Below are 16688 nucleotides of genomic sequence, written 5' to 3'. Positions count from 1 at the left end.
TTTTCTGCATCTATTGATAGAATCATCGTATCTTTTATCCTTCATTTTGTTTATGGGGTGTATCACATTAACTGATTTGCAGATATTGTACCAACCTTGTATCCCGGGAATAAATCCCACTTGGTCGTGTTGTGAGATCTTCTTAATGTATTGCTGGATCTAGTGTGCTAATATTTTGTTGAGTTTTGCATCTATTTTTCATCAGGCATATTGGCCTATAACTTTCTTTGTAGTGTCTTTATCTGGTTTTGGAATTAGGATAATGCTGGCCTCATAAAATGAGCTTGGGAGTCTCCCCCTCTTGAATTTTTTGGAATAGCTTGAAAAAGATAGATGTTAGTTCTTCACTGAGTGTTTGGTAAAGTTTTCCTGTAAAGCTATCTGGTCTAGGACTTTTTTGTTGGAATTTTTTAATTACTGCTTTGATTTCATTAGTTGTAATGGGTCTGTTCAGATTTTGTTTCTTCTTGATTCAGTCTTGAAAGATTGTTATGTTTCTAGGAGTTTATTCATTTCTTCCAGATTGTCCTTGTTGGCATATAGTTGTTCATATACAATTTTTTATACTTTGTGGTGTCAGTTGTTACTTCTCTTTCATTTCTCATTTTATTTATTTGGGTCCTCTCTTTTCTTTGATGAATCTGGTTAAAGATTTATCAATCTTGTTTATCTTTTCATTGATCTTTTGTATTTTTTTTTAGACTTTATTTTATTTCTCCTCTGATCTTTAGTATTTCCCTCTCAGTTTGAGCTTTGTTCTTTTCCTAGTTCCTTTAGTTTTATGGTAAGAATGTTTGAAGTTTTTCTTATTTCTTGATATAGGTCTCTACTGCTATGGATTTATCTCTCAGCATGCTTTTCCTGTGTCCCATAGATTTTGGGTGGTTATGTTTTCATTTGTCTCAAGGTATCTTTTGATTTCTTTCTTGATCTCATTGTTAACCCATTCATTGTTTAGAAACATGTTATTTAGCCTCCATGTGTTTGTGTGTTTCATATTTTTTCTTGTAATTGATTTCTAGTTTCATACCATTGTGGTCAAAGAAGATGCTTGATATGATTTCAATCTTAAATTTACTGAGACTTGCTTTGCAGTCTAACATGTGGTCTGTCCTGTAATAGCATATTGTTTTACAGTAAACTTTTTATAAGTAGAAAGAGTATACGAAAAGTATATTGTGGTAAATACAGTAACAGTCATTTATTATCAAGTATTTTATACTGTACATAAATGTATACTTTTATGTTATTGGCACTATTGTAGGTTTGTTTACACCAGCATCACCACAAACATGAGTAATGCATGATCTATGACCTTAAGACGACTATGATGTCACTAGGCAATAGGAATTGTTCAGCTCCATTATAATCTAAAGGGGCCACTGTCGTATGTACATTCAGTCATTGACCAAAACATCATTATGCAGCACATTAACTGTATATTATATTTGAAGTGAGTTCTTTATAAATAGCATGAAGTTGGGATTTATTTAGGCCTGCAGTTTTGTTTTTTGTTCCCCCCGTTTTTCCATTCTTCTGTTTCCTCTTCTCTGCCTTCTTTTTGATTATTTGGACATTTTTTAGCATTCTATTTTTAATTTATTGTCATTTGAACTACCAGTTTTTAGTGGTTGCTCTAGGGCAATAGTTCTTGGTGGTGGTGCTAGTAGTAATTTTGTATCCACAGGAACATTTGGCAATGTCTGTAAAATTGGTTGTTACAACTAGGGGAGTGCTACAAGTATCTAATGGATAGAGGCCAGGATGCTGATAAACATACTAAATGTACAGAACAGTGCCACTGCAGCAAAGAGTTATCTGGCCCAAATTAATACAAGCATGCCTCATTTTATAGCTCTTTATTGTGCCTTTCAAAGGTTACATTTTTTACAAGTTATAGGTTTGTCACAACATTGCATTCAGCAAGTCTATCAGCACCCTTTTCCAACAGCATTTGCTCACTTTGGCCATGTCTCACATTTTAGTTTTTGCAGTATTTCAAACTTTTTCATTATTATATTTGTTTTGGTGATCTGTGATCAGTTGTCTTTGATGTTACTACTATAATTGTTTTGGGGCTCCACAAGCCATGCCCATGTAAGATGATGAACTTAACAAATTTTGTGTGTTCTGATTGCTCCACTGACTGGCTATTCACCCAACTCTTTTCCTCTCCTTGGGCCTCTGTATTCCCTGAGTCACAACAATATTGAAATTAGGCCTATTAATAACCCTACAAAGGCCTCTAAGTGTAAAAGTGAAAGACAGGGTTGTAGTCTCTCACTTTAAATCAAGAGCTAGAAATTATTAAGTGGAATAATAATGAAGGTATGTTGAAAGCTGAGATAAGCTGAAAGCTAGTCCTCTTGCCTCAAACAGTGAGCCAGGTTGTTAATGCAAAAGGAAAGTTCTTGAAGGAAATTAAAAGTGTTATTCCATTGAACACACAAATGGTAAGAAAGTGAAACAGTCTTACTGCTGACATGAAACAAGTTTTGGTGTCTGGATAAAAGATCAAACCAGCCCTGGCCGGTTTGGCTCAGCAGTTAGAGCGTCGGCCTGCGGTCCAGAGAGACCCGGGTTCAGTTCCCGCTAAGGGCACGTACGTCGGTTGCAGTTTGTCCCCGGCCCTGGTTGGTCGTGCGGGTGGCAGCCACTCGATGTGTCCCTTCACATCGATGTTTCTCTCTCTCTCTCTTCCTCTCTCTCCCTCTCGCTCTATCTGAACAAAAAATGGAAAAATGTCCTCGGGTGAGGATTAAGAAAAAAAAAAGATCAAACCAGCTACAACCTTCCTCTGTGCCAAAGCCTAATTCACAGCAAGGCCAGCAAGGCCTCTCTCCAGTTCTATGAGGCTGAGAGAGGTAAAGATGCTGCAGAAGAAAAGTGTGAAGTTAGCAGAGGTTGGTTCAAGTAGTTTAAGGAAAGAAGCTATGTCCATCATGAAAGTACAAGGTGAGGCAGCAAGTGCTGACGTAGAAGCTGTAGCAAGTTATCCAGAGGATCTAGTTAAGATAATTAATGAGGGTGGCAACACTGAATTTCAAGGTAAACAAAACAGCCTGATATTTGAAAAAGATGCCACCTAAGACTTTCATAGCTAGAGAAGAGAAATCAGTGCCTGGCTTCAAAGGATAGGCTATTAGTGGCTAATGCAGAGCTGGTGACTTAAAGTTGAAACCCATGCTCCTTTCCTGTTCCAAAAACCTAGGGTTACTACTGGGCTTCATGCATTGTCTTCACTGAATGTCAATTCATCATTTACTGCAGATTTTAATCCCTATCTGTTTATAACATTGTAAATATCTCCTATCTCATCTCTGTCTTTGGTGTCCTCAGTTGAACAGAAAACCTTAATTTTAATTAATGATAGCAGTTCATTTTTTGCCTTATGTTATCTTTTTGGGAATTTGCTTCAGAAATCATTCTTTATCCCAAAATCTAAAAGACACATTTTTTTTCTAGTATTTTAGAGTTTAACCCTTCACACTTAGGTCTTTTGTCTTCATGGAGTTCAACTTTATATATTATAAGTAGTATGAACCCAACTTTCTATTTTTCTCTAAATAGTGGGCCAATTTTTCAAATGTCATCTACAAAAAAAATTGATACTTTCCCCAATGACTTATCAAAACATTTATCAAACCAAGTTTCTATGTGCACGTGTGTGTGTGTGTGTGTGTGTGTGTGTGTGTAGGGTATCCCAAAAAAATAATGTATACAGGGTGTCTGTAGATTTTATTACATTTTGAAAATGAAAGGTAATAAACACTGTTTTAATAAACACTGGCTTTATAATTATTCAAAATTGTACATACATTTTTGGGGGATACCCTATATATAATATAATCTATTCTTAAATTAGCTTCACATTATTTTACTCATGGCTTTGTGTTAAAGTGAATCTTCAATCTTTTCAGAGTTTTTTAAGCTCTTTATGGATATTCTGTAAATTTTAGAATAAGTTTAAAATTGTTAGAGGTTTAGTTGGAATTGCATTAAATGTATAATTTGTAGTAAAGTGAATTTTAACATGTTCATAATGGAATGATTTACTATTATGTTTCTTTACTCATTGAGGTCTTTAATATCCTTTGAAACAATTGTGAAATACTCTCCTCTGTAAACATCCTATGCACTCTTCTTGGGCTGTTTCCTAGATTGTTTTCATGTTTAGAGCACTATAATTACTCTTGTGTCCAGAGCCCTTCCAACTTTTCAAAAGTGATGGGGAGGGTGCCTAGGTTACATAATAAAACATGGCCACCTAATTCTATCTTTGAGTATGGCCTGACATTGGAAAGTTTCCTTAAAAGGTGACATGTACAGGATGACATGCTAAAATATAACTTGCACAATCTTCTAAACCTTTTTTTTTTTTTTAACATCTCAGTATCAGCTAATGCCATAGAATGATTATGATAGTAACAATTAGGGATTAATTCTGATTGGGAAGCTTTAATGAAATGGGATTTTAACTGGGTCTGTAAGGTTAATACTTCATCAGGCAGAACCATGGAAGTTTAGGCCAAGCAAAGAGCAAATCAGATATCCAGAAGCATAAAACTATTTTATTATATAATTAATATCCTCCTTTTCCCCTCTACACTAATCACTCACTCCAAAGTATTCTGTAACAGTTGATATTGGACTATACTATATTTTCCGCAAGTAGTTAGATTTCATTGTCTATTAAGGCCCATTCTGGATGTCACTTTATAGATCTTAACTTTTTCCATTCATGGCCTGATTGTTGATTCTCTTCCATAATATTACTTTAAATTCCTTAATTATGTCTGAAGTATATGTTTTATTTTCTTACATATTTTGTCTCATCAAAAAATTTCCTAGAGCTCTAGAGAAATGTTTAAATGGTACTTTTAAAATTTTAGAGGTACAGCCCTGGCTGATGGCTTAGTTGGGTGGAGCACTGTCCTGTACACCAAAAGGTTGTGGGTTCAGTCCCCAGTTAACGGCACATACGCAAGGCAACCAATCAGTGTGTCTCTTTCACATCCCATGTTTCTCTCCCTTCCTCTCTCTCTAAAATCAATAAACATATTCTCAGGTGTGGATAAAAAAATTAAATTTTAGCCTGGACAGTGTGGCTTAGTGGATTGAGCTTCGTCCTATGGACTGAGAGGTCTGGGTTCTATTCCCAGTCAGGGCACATGCCCAGGTTGCAGGCTCTATCCCCAGTAGGAGGTGAGCAAGAGGCAGCTGGATGAAGTTTCTATCTCTCCCTTCCTCTCTCTCTAAAAAAATCAATAAAACCATATTTTTTTAAAAAAATAAAATAAAACTTAGATGTACAAAGGAGAAGAAATATAAAGATAAGATATAAAGAGTTTATATTTTGAGAGCTGAATCTCAGGTTTACCTTAGAAATTAGACTTTGTATACAGATGAACCTGATAAAATAGTTGTAATATTTATTCTTGATTTACATGAAATTTTTTTTTTTAAAAAAAACAGATTATATCTGAAGATATTGGTGAATTACAGAAGAATCAAACTACAACTATGGCCAAAATTGCGCAATACAAGAGGAAACTCATGGACCTTTCCCACAGAACCTTACAGGTAGTAATCTGGATATTTCTTTCAACATTTATAATATTATATCTGTGATAGAAGTGCTAAACATGGATTTTTTTTAATAGTCTGAAGCTGAAAGTAGCAAACTTTCTTAGTAAAACCTGTAAGTTAGAGGAGTAGTCTCACAGAATTGGGTGAAGAAAGTTAAAAATATTCTAAAATTCACATCTTATTGAGAGGGTGTGGGGAAGCAGTAAATAAGTAAATAATCTTGCCCTGGCTGGTATGGCTTGATTGGTTGGAGCCACCAAAAGGTGATGGGTTCAATTTCCAGTCAGGGCACATATACCTAGGTTATGGTTTCGATCCCTGGTCAGGGCAACCAATTGATGATTCTCACATCGATGTTTCTCTCCCCACTCCCCCCTCCTTCCCGCCCATTCTTCTCTCCCTCCCTTCCACTCTCTAAAAATTAAGGGAAAAATATCCTCAGGTGAGGATTAGCAACAATAACAAAAAAATGGCTTAACATCTCATGAGTCTGAAGGAAAAAAAGAGACTTATCTCATGAATCTGAAGATGGAAAAGAAAAATAATGAGAAAGGAGACATTACCATAGATGTACACAGAACAATAATATTGTGTAAAATTCAGGGCAACAAATTTGGATGCTAGAGGAAACCACTGATTTTCTAGCAAAATTGAAATTGCCAAAATTAATCTACAGAGAGGGTAAAAATCTTAAATAGACAAATACCATAGAAGCAATTGGGAATATACACTAAGGCCTGATAGTTCACTGCTGAATTTTGTCTAGCCACTAAAAAGCTCATTCTAATTCCAAAGTTGTTAGTTATTCCAGACAAAAGGAAAAGTATAAACAGCTTCCCATTTTTTAAAACAGTTTTATTGAGGTATAATTTACATACTATACAAGGTATACATTTAAAGTATACAATTCAGTTGTTTTTGGTATATTCAGAGCCTTATGTAACTATCACCATAACTTCAGAACATTTTTATCACCCTAAAAAGAAACTCCATACCCATCAGCAGTCACTTCCCATTTAAAGCCAAACACTCCCCCTCCCCCCGCCCTCTGTCTCTATGGATTTGCCTATTCAGGACACTTCATATAAATGAATTACATAATATGTGGGGTTTTTTAAGACTGGTTTCTTTTAGGTAGCATGTGCTGTTACCATGTAACAGTACTTTATTCCTTTTTTATTGCTAAAATTTTTGTTGTATGAGTACACCACATTTTTATTTATTCATCAATTGATGAACATTTTGGTTGTTTCCACTTTGTGGCTATTAGAAATAACCTTACTGTTAACACTTGTGTACAAGCATTTGCATGGACATATGCTTTCATTTCTCTTCAGTACATAAACCTAGGATTGGAATTGCTTGATCATATGGTAACTCTCCCTTTAACTTTCTGAAGAACTGCCAAACTGCTTTCCAAGCCAGCTTTACCATGTTACATCTCTTTTTAGTTCCCCAAAATAAAAAGCTATAAACAGATACTTCTAATAGAGATGCAAATTATACTAAGTGAAAGAAACCAGGCTTAAAGACTACATATGACTTGATTTCATTCATAATGACATTATGCTAAAGGTAAAACTAGAAACAGATAATAAATAAGTAGCTGGAGCTTTATGGGGGATGGAAATGTTCGTACCTTGATTGTGGTGATGGTAACATGATGTCAAAATTCACATAACTGTACATCTAAAAAGGGTGAATTTTGTTGTATGTGGATTATACCTCAGTAAATCTGACCCCCCAAAAAAACAGAAATGCAGAAGTTCTAAATAAAATATAAGCAAAAAGAATCCAGCTAGTTATCAAATTCTAAAGGAATGTGTTATAACCAAGTAAGATTTCAGGAAAGAAGGATTGGTTCTATAACAGGAAATCTACCACTAAAATTTATATCAAAACATTAAAGGAAAAAAATATAAAGACTGTTACCATAAATAAGCCACAAATATTCTAAGAAGCAAAGCACTAAAATCACATTCAAAAACCAAACCCTGATACCCAAAATTAGTGTTATCTTGGAGGTTTTCATAAATATAATGAACAAGGTAATTAAGTAACTAATATAAACATTGGAAAAGAGATTAAATTGTCTTTTTTGCTGATGACATAACTACATATCTAGAATAAAGAAAATTATAGAATATGGTAAGATGGATATATACAAGATAAATGTACAAAATTTGTGTTTTTTCATACTGTTAATGGAAACAGGAAAATGTTTTCACTATAATGACAAAACTATAAAATACTTGGGAATAAATTCATGAGGTAAATATAAAATCTGAATTAATGTTTATAAAAACAAAGTATGACAAAAGTGGAATTTCAGTTTAGTGGGTTTATTTAATAATTAATGGAGTAACTGGCTATCCATCTGGAAAAAAATAAAATTGGACCACTGTATCACACCATACACTAAAATAAGGCGGATTAAAGATTTAACTCTAAGAAATGTATGAGGCTAGGGACTGGAGAGACTTTTGGCCAGAAAGCCAGAAATTACACAACTAAGATGACATATAGCAAAAGATACCAAAAAGAAGCTGTTTGTCAATAGGTCAGTGATAGATTTCAGAAAAAAGAAAAAAATTGGATTTGGAAACAGCATAGATTTTAGCTATAAATATTCATATTATACAAAGAGATCCTGTAATCTGACAAGGAAAATACACAATTGAAATATAGGCAAATGAAATATATACAATTGAGGTAAAAGCAGTTCATATTGTAGAAATGCAGACTGCAGATTAAAGAAATGATGTGAGCTCCCTTTACACTCATCAGGTTAGAGAAAATGTAAACACCACAACTGATAGCTGACAGGAATTTGGAGGGAAGCATACTCATTCAGCTTGTCAATTTAAATTCTTTGGATCTTTTGAAACAGCCATCTAGTAGATTCTCTTAGACTGAAAACATAGACTTTTTTTTTTTTTTTGTAATCCTCACCCTAGGATACTTTTCCATTTATCTTCAGATAGAGTGGGAGGGAGGGGAAGAGGAAGAGAGAGAAACATCAATGTGAGAGAGAGACAATGTGAGAGACATCAGTTGGTTGCCTCCCACGTGACTCTGACCAGGACCAGGGACTGAACCGCAACCGAGATGTGTGCCCTTGACTGGAATCAAACCCGTGATAGTTTGGTTCAAGGGCCGACACTTTAACCGCTAAGCCAGAGTGGCGAGGACTGAAAACATACTTTTAAACCCAGCAATCTCATTCTTGGGGTCTGTATCAGTAAATAAAGATGTATATACAAATATGTTTATTACTGTATTGTTGACAGTATCAAAACATATGCCCTTCAATAGGGAAACTGACTAAATTATTGCTTAATAATACATTGAAAAACATCAATGTACTAATGTAACTTGACTAATAAAAATGGATAAATGTGATTCAGATCTTGAACTAAGATTCACACTGTATTCGGCTGATTTCTTTCAACAACTGATTGTAGGAAAATTCTAATTGATACTGTTGGGGTTTCTTTGTGTAGGTCCTAATCAAACAGGAAATTCAGAGGAAGAGTGGGTATGCCATCCAAGCTGATGAAGAGCAGTTGCGAGTTCAGCTAGATACAATTCAGTGTGAACTAAATGCACCTACTCAGTTTAAGGTAAGCACTTATGTAACCATAAAAGTATCATTTGGTTCCTGTGCATCTACAGAAAAATACTGCTTGGCCAAAAACAGGAATTTTGTATACCTGATTTTTAAGTATTTGTTCTGTAATCAAAACTCTCTAAAGTAGACTCTTAATCATGTTTTTGGCATGTATTAACATTTCAAATAGTGTACAGAGGGAAAATTAGACACCTTTAATAGAGTAGTAACCATCTTTTTAAAATAAAACATTATCTTTTAGAAGTGGCTACTGTTGTTAGCAGTTGTAATTTGACTCGATCTTATTTTTAGGGTCGACTAAATGAACTGATGTCCCAAATCAGAATGCAGAATCATTTTGGAGCAGTCAAATCTGAAGAAAGATATTACATAGATGCAGATCTGTTACGAGAAATCAAGCAGGTAAGTGTTACACACTAGTGTGCATTTTTTTTTTTTTTTCTTTTCAATCCTCACCTGAGGATATGCTTATCTTACTGATTTTAGAGAGAAGGGAAGGGAGAGTATGAGAGAGAATATCGATTGGTTGCCTTCTGTACCTGCCTGACTGGGGTTGGAACCTGCTACCTTCCTGTGCCGTGTAGGGGATGACAGAGGCTCCATCCAACTGAGCCACACCAGCCAGGGATAGTGTATATTTTTTAAAAAGGTGATCACCACTTCACACCTACTGGATTGGCTGTTATTAAAAAAAAACACAGAAAATAGTGTGGATGAGGGTGGATAGAAAATGGAAAACTTTGCATTGCTGGTGGCGATGTAAAATGATACAGCCAATGTGGGAAACAGTTCCTTAAAAAATTAAACATGGAATTACCATATGATCCAGCATTTCTACTTCTGGATATATACCTAAAAGAACTGAATAGAAATATTTATTTGTATACCCATGATCATAGTAGCATTATTAACTATAGCCAAAACGTGGAAGAAACCCAAGTGTCCATACATGGATGAATAGGTAAACAAAGTGTGGCATATACATAAAGTGGAATATTCAACCTTTAAAAAGGAATGACATTTTGACACACTACAACATGGATGACCCTTGAGGATACTATGCCAAGTGAAATAAGCCAGTTTAAAAGGACAAATATTGTATGATTCTACTTCTGTGAGATACCTAGAGTACTCCCAATTCATAAGAGTAGAATGGTGGTTGCCAAGAGCTATGGGAAGAGGAAGTGGAGAGTTAGTGTTGAATACATACAGAATTTCAGTTTGGAAAGATGCAAAAGCTCCAGAGGTAGATAGTAGTGATTGTTTCATACTGTGAATGTACTTCATGGTAATGAACTGTACACTTAAAAATGGTTAAATGGGCTTTTTTGGTTATGTACAGTTTATCATAATAAAAAATAAGTAACTCATTCTCTTTCTCCCCCCCCTCCCCCCAAAATGAATAGAGGTAATAGAGGTACCAAAGTTCCAAACATAGAATCTCTCCTTACTCTGTAGAAATTATATAGAGTTATTGATCTCCTCAGTCCTCAGGGGTCCGGGGTGAAGGATGGGGTGGCCAGAACCTCCAACTATTTGTCTAAGGCTCTCATTGTATGAACAAGTTGAGAAGTACTGTTCTAGCTTATTTTCATTAGTATTGGTTTAATGAGAACTGTCCAACCATTGACTGTGTCTAAAGAAAATATATTAAGATGGTAAACTTTGTGAAGTATGTTATGTAAGACTGTTAGCATGGGCCTGAGGATTTTAGATGTTATTAAATGTCATCAACAATTCTGATTTTATTATGTGTTTTAGAATGGATATTTCCATTTTATGCAAATAAGAACTAGTTTGGCTACTAGCTTTTTGGAAAGTATGCATACACTCAAATTATATACCATTGTAAATATCTGCTATTAAATTAACTATGAAAGAGTCTAACAGATCAGAATAAATTATTTTAAAGCGTTTATATATGTAATAAAATGGGGAATAATATAAACACCTACCTAAAATGATGAAAAGTATCATGGCTCATCACCTACTTTATGACCTTGAGCAAGTGACTTACCTGTACCTCTTCTTCTCCATCTGTACAGGAGAGATAATAATTGTTCCCAGAAAGGTGCTCAAAGGATTTTAAATGAGTTAATACCTATTAAGCTCTTCAAATTGCCTCAACACCTAGGAAGGACTCTTAAAAATGTTAGCAGTTGTAGTTATTATCACTGTATACTTTGTACTCCAAAACATTAAAATTCTGTTTTCAGAATGATTATTTTGCTAGTCATCTATATTTGAGTACCTTCTTGCATTGTTTTAATGTCATACCCTTTATCAAAGGAATCGAAAAAAATTCTGCATCTTCTGTAAAATTTCTGTTGAAGATATTCATTACATTTGTTTATTTTATTATTTTTTATAGTATATATTTTACTGTAGGTCATATAAAAGTATTAACAAAAGATAAATGTGTTTGCCCGCTATATTTAGAGCATCTACAGAGTGCTGTATTGCTAGTAAAATAGTCCTATTCCTATGAGTAGCTTGCAGTTTATTTAATAATTTATTAATATATTTTTTAATTCCTTCTAGCATTTGAAACAACAACAGGAAGGCCTTAGCCACTTGATTAGCATCATAAAAGATGATCTAGAAGATATAAAGTTGGTAGAACATGGATTGAATGAAACCATCCACATCAGAGGTGGTGTATTTAGTTGACAGGTCACAAACTTGTGTTAAAGGTTTGTGAACTCTTATCTTCTTGCTACATTAGGCCTTCCCTAAGGATGAAACTGACCACATGGAGAAAAAAAGAAAGAAAATCCTCTCCTGGCTTGCTTTTTGAGAAGATTACTGACAAATTATTGTTCTTCAGATTTGAAATGTTACTTCACAGCTCTCCAGAGACAGCCTTTGGAAGATGTGTATCTTAAAAGCTGTTATTTACTTTGAGAAGTACATAATTACCAAAAATATGTACTATTGTACATTTTTACAACAGCATTTTTCCTAAAAATAATCAGTGTCTAATGATTATCCTCCATTGAGCCTGTACTCTGCTTTCCATAGCAAGTAAATATGCAATATCTACTTTGCACATAAAATGTATGACTACTTGGCTGTTGGAGATTTGTACTTCAGAATATAAATGTACATCAGTTTTTTATATTTGTGAATTTATCTGTGGGAGGAGTAAAGAAAATCCAAGAGTATTTAATGATTAATGTGGTTTTCTTTTCATTCTATAAAGATTTGAAAATATATTTTTATATTATTTTACTTATTTGAAATTTACAGAACACACCTAAGCAATTAGGGTATCAACAAAATTACATTTTATCATTTTTGCAACTTTTTTTTTAAACCTTTTTATTTCTAAAAAAGATGAAAACAAATAAATTCTTGATTGTAATTGCTTTTATATAATTCTGTCTGGTGCTTTATTTGGCTCTGGGAGAATGACCATTCATGTCTATCACAACTCAAGAATTTTAAGTCCATTTTTCAAAGCATGATTTTTCTCTCCTACAAAAAATATATCAATGCTGTTTATTTGACTTGGCAAATAAAATTTTCAATATTTACGATAGAGAATTTCCTAATATATCATTAGTATCTAAAAATACTAGAAAATCTGAATTAGATATCAGAATGTGAAATAGTCTTTCAAACTAGATAATTTTAAACAATTTTTCTTACTACAGATTGCATACCTGGGCTGCATCATGTTGGCCCCCTCTTGGAAATGCTTTAATTTTGCATTTGTGTGTGATGCTTTGGCATGAATCTTGCCACTGTTTACTATGGGGACAGTGAGGAATGTGCAGCACTGTATACCCCGAGGTCATCTTTAGAGATCCCACTGAAGGAATTTCTGTCCAGCTGCAGATTACGTAACAGGTGTGTAGGAGACTAGGAACTTTAAAACTGTTTTATTTCCAAGTTAGCTGCTAGTAGTCTGCAGCTACTTCTGCCAAGATTATGGCATGCAAACTTGTTATACTACCCTGTATACCACTGCCTTTCATCCTACTTTCCTACTCATTGTTACAATTCCAACAGTGATGGGAGATAGTTCCTTTTCTCCTTGGACCAGAAGATAGGCACTTCCACCCTTCTCATCCACGGAGCTGACTGTGGAAGGTATCTGTCCCTCTGCATATCCTTTTACTGTAGGAAGAGTTGTTCTAATTGATGAGAACTGCTGTTACTCACTGAGCCCCATTCCATGAAAAAGAAAAACAAATTACTTTATGCACACAATGCTCACTTCTCCAGCCTTTCATTTTTCGTGTTCTGATATTGTCAGGTTCCTAATTTCACAAGATAAGTACCCCTAAATAGGGCCTAGGGTCTGCCTTAAAGACATGCCCAGTGGGCCTTTTTAAAAGTTTTGTTCCTGCTGGTAACTTACCGCATGTGTAAGGCTGACCTGTGTGGTCCTTGCATTGTTGGTTAAATATGACAATCAGTACTACAGGTGTGTTCCAAGCAAGTGCTAACCAATTTCTAGATTTGAATGAGTAGGAGGAGATAAGACCCACTTTGGCCTCAGCACAAAGTTGTGTTCTCCAGCGCAGTTTACAGAGAAGTTTTATGTTTAGTCTTTAACTGGCTAATGGTTCTTGTGGATAGTCTACTAAAAATTCTGGCCCTGGCTGATTTTGCTCAGCAGTTAGAGCATTGACCTGCGGTCCAGAGAGACCTGGTTCAGTTCCCGCTAGGGGCACATACCTTGGTTGCAGTTTGTCCCCGGCCCTGGTTGGGTTGTGTAGATGGTGGCTGCTCGATGTGTCCCTTTCTTTTTTTTTTTTTTTTTATCCTCACCCGAGGACATTTTTGTTCAGATAGAGTGGGAGGGAGAGACAGGAAGAGAGAGAGAGAAACATCGATGTGAAGGGACACATCGAGTGGCTGCCACCCGCATGACCAACCAGGGCCAGGGACAAACTGCAACCGAGGTACGTGCCCTTAGCGGGAACCGAACCTGGGTCTCTCGGGACCGCAGGCCGACGCTCTAACCGCTGAGCCAAAGCGGCCAGGGCTCGATGTGTCCCTTTCACGTCGATGTTTCTCTCTCTCCCTCCTACTCTATCTGAACAAAAAATGGAAGGATGTCCTCAGGTGTGAATAAAAAACAAATTCTGAACAGGAAGAGAGTTAAATGGTAGAATTAGAGCACATTGAATCCCTAACAGTATAAACTTTATCGAGTGTTCTGTATCTTTGAAAGTGGCCTTAAATTCTTTTTGAAACATTGGCGAAGTGTAAACAATTGTCAATTACCAAAGCCCTGTGCCTAAATCAGTCTCTAGTTAACCACAATATCCTGGGGAAAATCTTCCCTTGCTTATTTAGCATACATATAGAGTACTGTCTACCTTCCTGGATTAACATGAGATTCAAGTTAGTAACTATGTATGTGAAAAACTTAGTAAACTGTTTACAGAAATAGAAGGTGCTCATATTTTGAGGGATGATACTATTTGAAGTCAAAGTCTGATTCTTCAAAGATGAGTAGAACATATTTAAAATTCAGTTGTGCAACAGCATGATGGACCTAAAGGGTATTATGCTAAGTGAAATAAGTCAGAGAAAGACATACCATATGGTTTCACTTATATGTGGAGTCTAAAGAACAAAATAGAAACAGACTTAGATACAGAGAACAGACTGATAGATACCAGAGGGAAGGGGGGTTAGGGGGGATGAGTAAAAAGGTGATGGGATTAAGAACTGCTAATTCTTATGTGCAGAATAGTCACAGGGATGTAAATTACAGTTTAGGGAATATAGTCAATATTAACTATGTAAGGGGCCAGGTAGATACTTGAATATAGAGGGGACAACTTTTTAAAGTATACAAATGTCTAACCACTGTGTTGTACACCTGAAACTAATACACAAATATTAAATGTAAACTAATTGAAAAAGAAGAAAAAATCTCCCTCCCCCCAAAAATTCTAATTCAGGAATCAAATTCATGTAAACCACTAACATTGGATATTTTAGTATTGGCAATTCTACTGAAATTATATCTAATAATCTTAAAGTCTTTTATTGAATTCAATCAGAAATATAGGTTTTTTACAATCATGAGATTAATATACAAATAAATGAAAATGATTCTACGACATAACTGGACAAACTCTGAATTTTCAAAGGGAATAACATAAGCCGTTGTCATTTTATCAACTGACTTTGGCCAACAAGTGAAGAATATAACATTCATTTCCTGTGGGATCCCTGTGTTGTATTTCAAATAATAAAGACTGTATCAGACTACAAAGTAATGAAGAGATACAGCAGAAGCACTGATCAGAATGATGAATGTCCCAAACAATGGAAGGAGCATTTTGCCAGAGGATGCAGAGGGATGGGTTTTGGGAACTGGACCTGGACCTGGAGCTGGAGCTGGAGCTGTTAATGAAAACAAAAAGTCATTGGCACATTCAAGTTGAGTTAGAAACTAACCTGAAGTACTTCCGACCAGGAACAATTTTCAAATAAATATCACTCATTACAGATTTCAAACTATATTTTTATATACAGGGTGGGGCAAAAGTAGGTTTACAACTGTACATATGTAATAATACAAGAACTTGTATACTCACAACTGTAAACCTACTTTTGCCCCACCCTGTATATCACTCAAATTCCACAAGCCTTTTAATATCTATGTAGACAAGATAATTTTTTGTTCAAGTTCTCTAGAATTAACAATTTTCTATTTTCATTTTTTGCATATATAGGCAAGGTAGGGTCAATATTGTGTCTTCTGTTTCAAGTAAAGTATATTTCATATGCATATACTCACATCTGCCAATATACAATTGAATGTAGCTGCATTTTTAAATACTAAGCCCTGCAGGCTTATTTTAAAAAATAAAATTTTTTCCCTCATGCATAGTTTTCTGCTTTGGAGAAAACTGCTTCCCTTTCATCTGAACTAGTTAGTGGAGAGGATCCATCTCAGGATCTGTTTGACACTACCCTTAACTCAGATACCTGACTTCCAGCTGGGTTTTGGCTTAGACTGTACAAGGGAGGATTGATTGGAAGTATCCAAATGAGATCACCACTCAGATTTCATAAGTGAAGCCAAGAGAAATAGCCAGTAAATTTTATAAAAGCCTTCAACTCATTTTGTCAATTTACTTGCCATAATTACAAACATGCAGTTACATGTATACAGATAGGGAAGTGGGCAGGCAGATATACTCATGCATTAGTTTGTTACGATGGAGCAGTGTGGTTCTCAAGGGGGCAGCACTGCCCTCTAAGAGACAGTTGGAAATTTGTCAGGGTAGTTTTTGATTGTCACAAGGGTAGGGTGGAAGTAGAAGGCTAGTTTTGCACCATGGAAAACTGACCCATTTCCACACAAATTTCAAACGCACTGCTAGACATACACATAAGTTAAAAACCTATTTGTAATGCATAACCCAGAACTTAAGTCAGTTTTATATATAAACAAAATACTTTTAGATTAGTTTTTTTTTTTTTTTTTTTTTTT

General features: G+C 35.2%; 2 protein-coding genes across 10 annotated transcripts in view; one reads left to right on the top strand and one right to left on the bottom strand.

Moving 5' to 3' along the window:
* NUP54 (nucleoporin 54) overlaps positions 1-12586 on the top strand; it is a 29419-nt gene extending 16833 nt beyond the window's left edge. The window contains exons 9-12 of one of the 3 annotated variants that reach the window (XM_036278169.1): positions 5476-5583; positions 9093-9212; positions 9512-9622; positions 11762-12586. In XM_036278169.1, coding sequence (XP_036134062.1) covers positions 5476-5583; positions 9093-9212; positions 9512-9622; positions 11762-11890 — 468 coding nt within the window. In that variant the 3' untranslated portion in view covers positions 11891-12586. The remainder of the gene's footprint in view (positions 1-5475; positions 5584-9092; positions 9213-9511; positions 9623-11761) is intronic. The other 2 variants (XM_036278186.1, XM_036278177.1) reach the window with 2 other exon arrangements.
* Positions 12587-15232: 2646 nt separating this feature from the next.
* Positions 15233-16688, bottom strand: part of ART3 (ADP-ribosyltransferase 3 (inactive)) — a 117131-nt gene continuing 115675 nt past the window's right edge. For all 7 annotated transcript variants that reach the window (XM_036243995.1, XM_036244001.1, XM_036243988.1 and 4 more), the window contains one exon: positions 15233-15592. In XM_036243995.1, the coding sequence (XP_036099888.1) occupies positions 15450-15592 (143 nt within the window). In that variant the 3' untranslated portion in view covers positions 15233-15449. The remainder of the gene's footprint in view (positions 15593-16688) is intronic.

This window comes from Molossus molossus, unplaced genomic scaffold (genome assembly GCF_014108415.1).
Source record: "Molossus molossus isolate mMolMol1 unplaced genomic scaffold, mMolMol1.p scaffold_m16_p_1, whole genome shotgun sequence".
Classification (NCBI taxonomy): Eukaryota; Metazoa; Chordata; class Mammalia; order Chiroptera; family Molossidae; genus Molossus; species Molossus molossus.
Note: the sequence above shows the minus strand (reverse complement) of the source record. Positions and strands in the feature narration are given on the sequence as shown.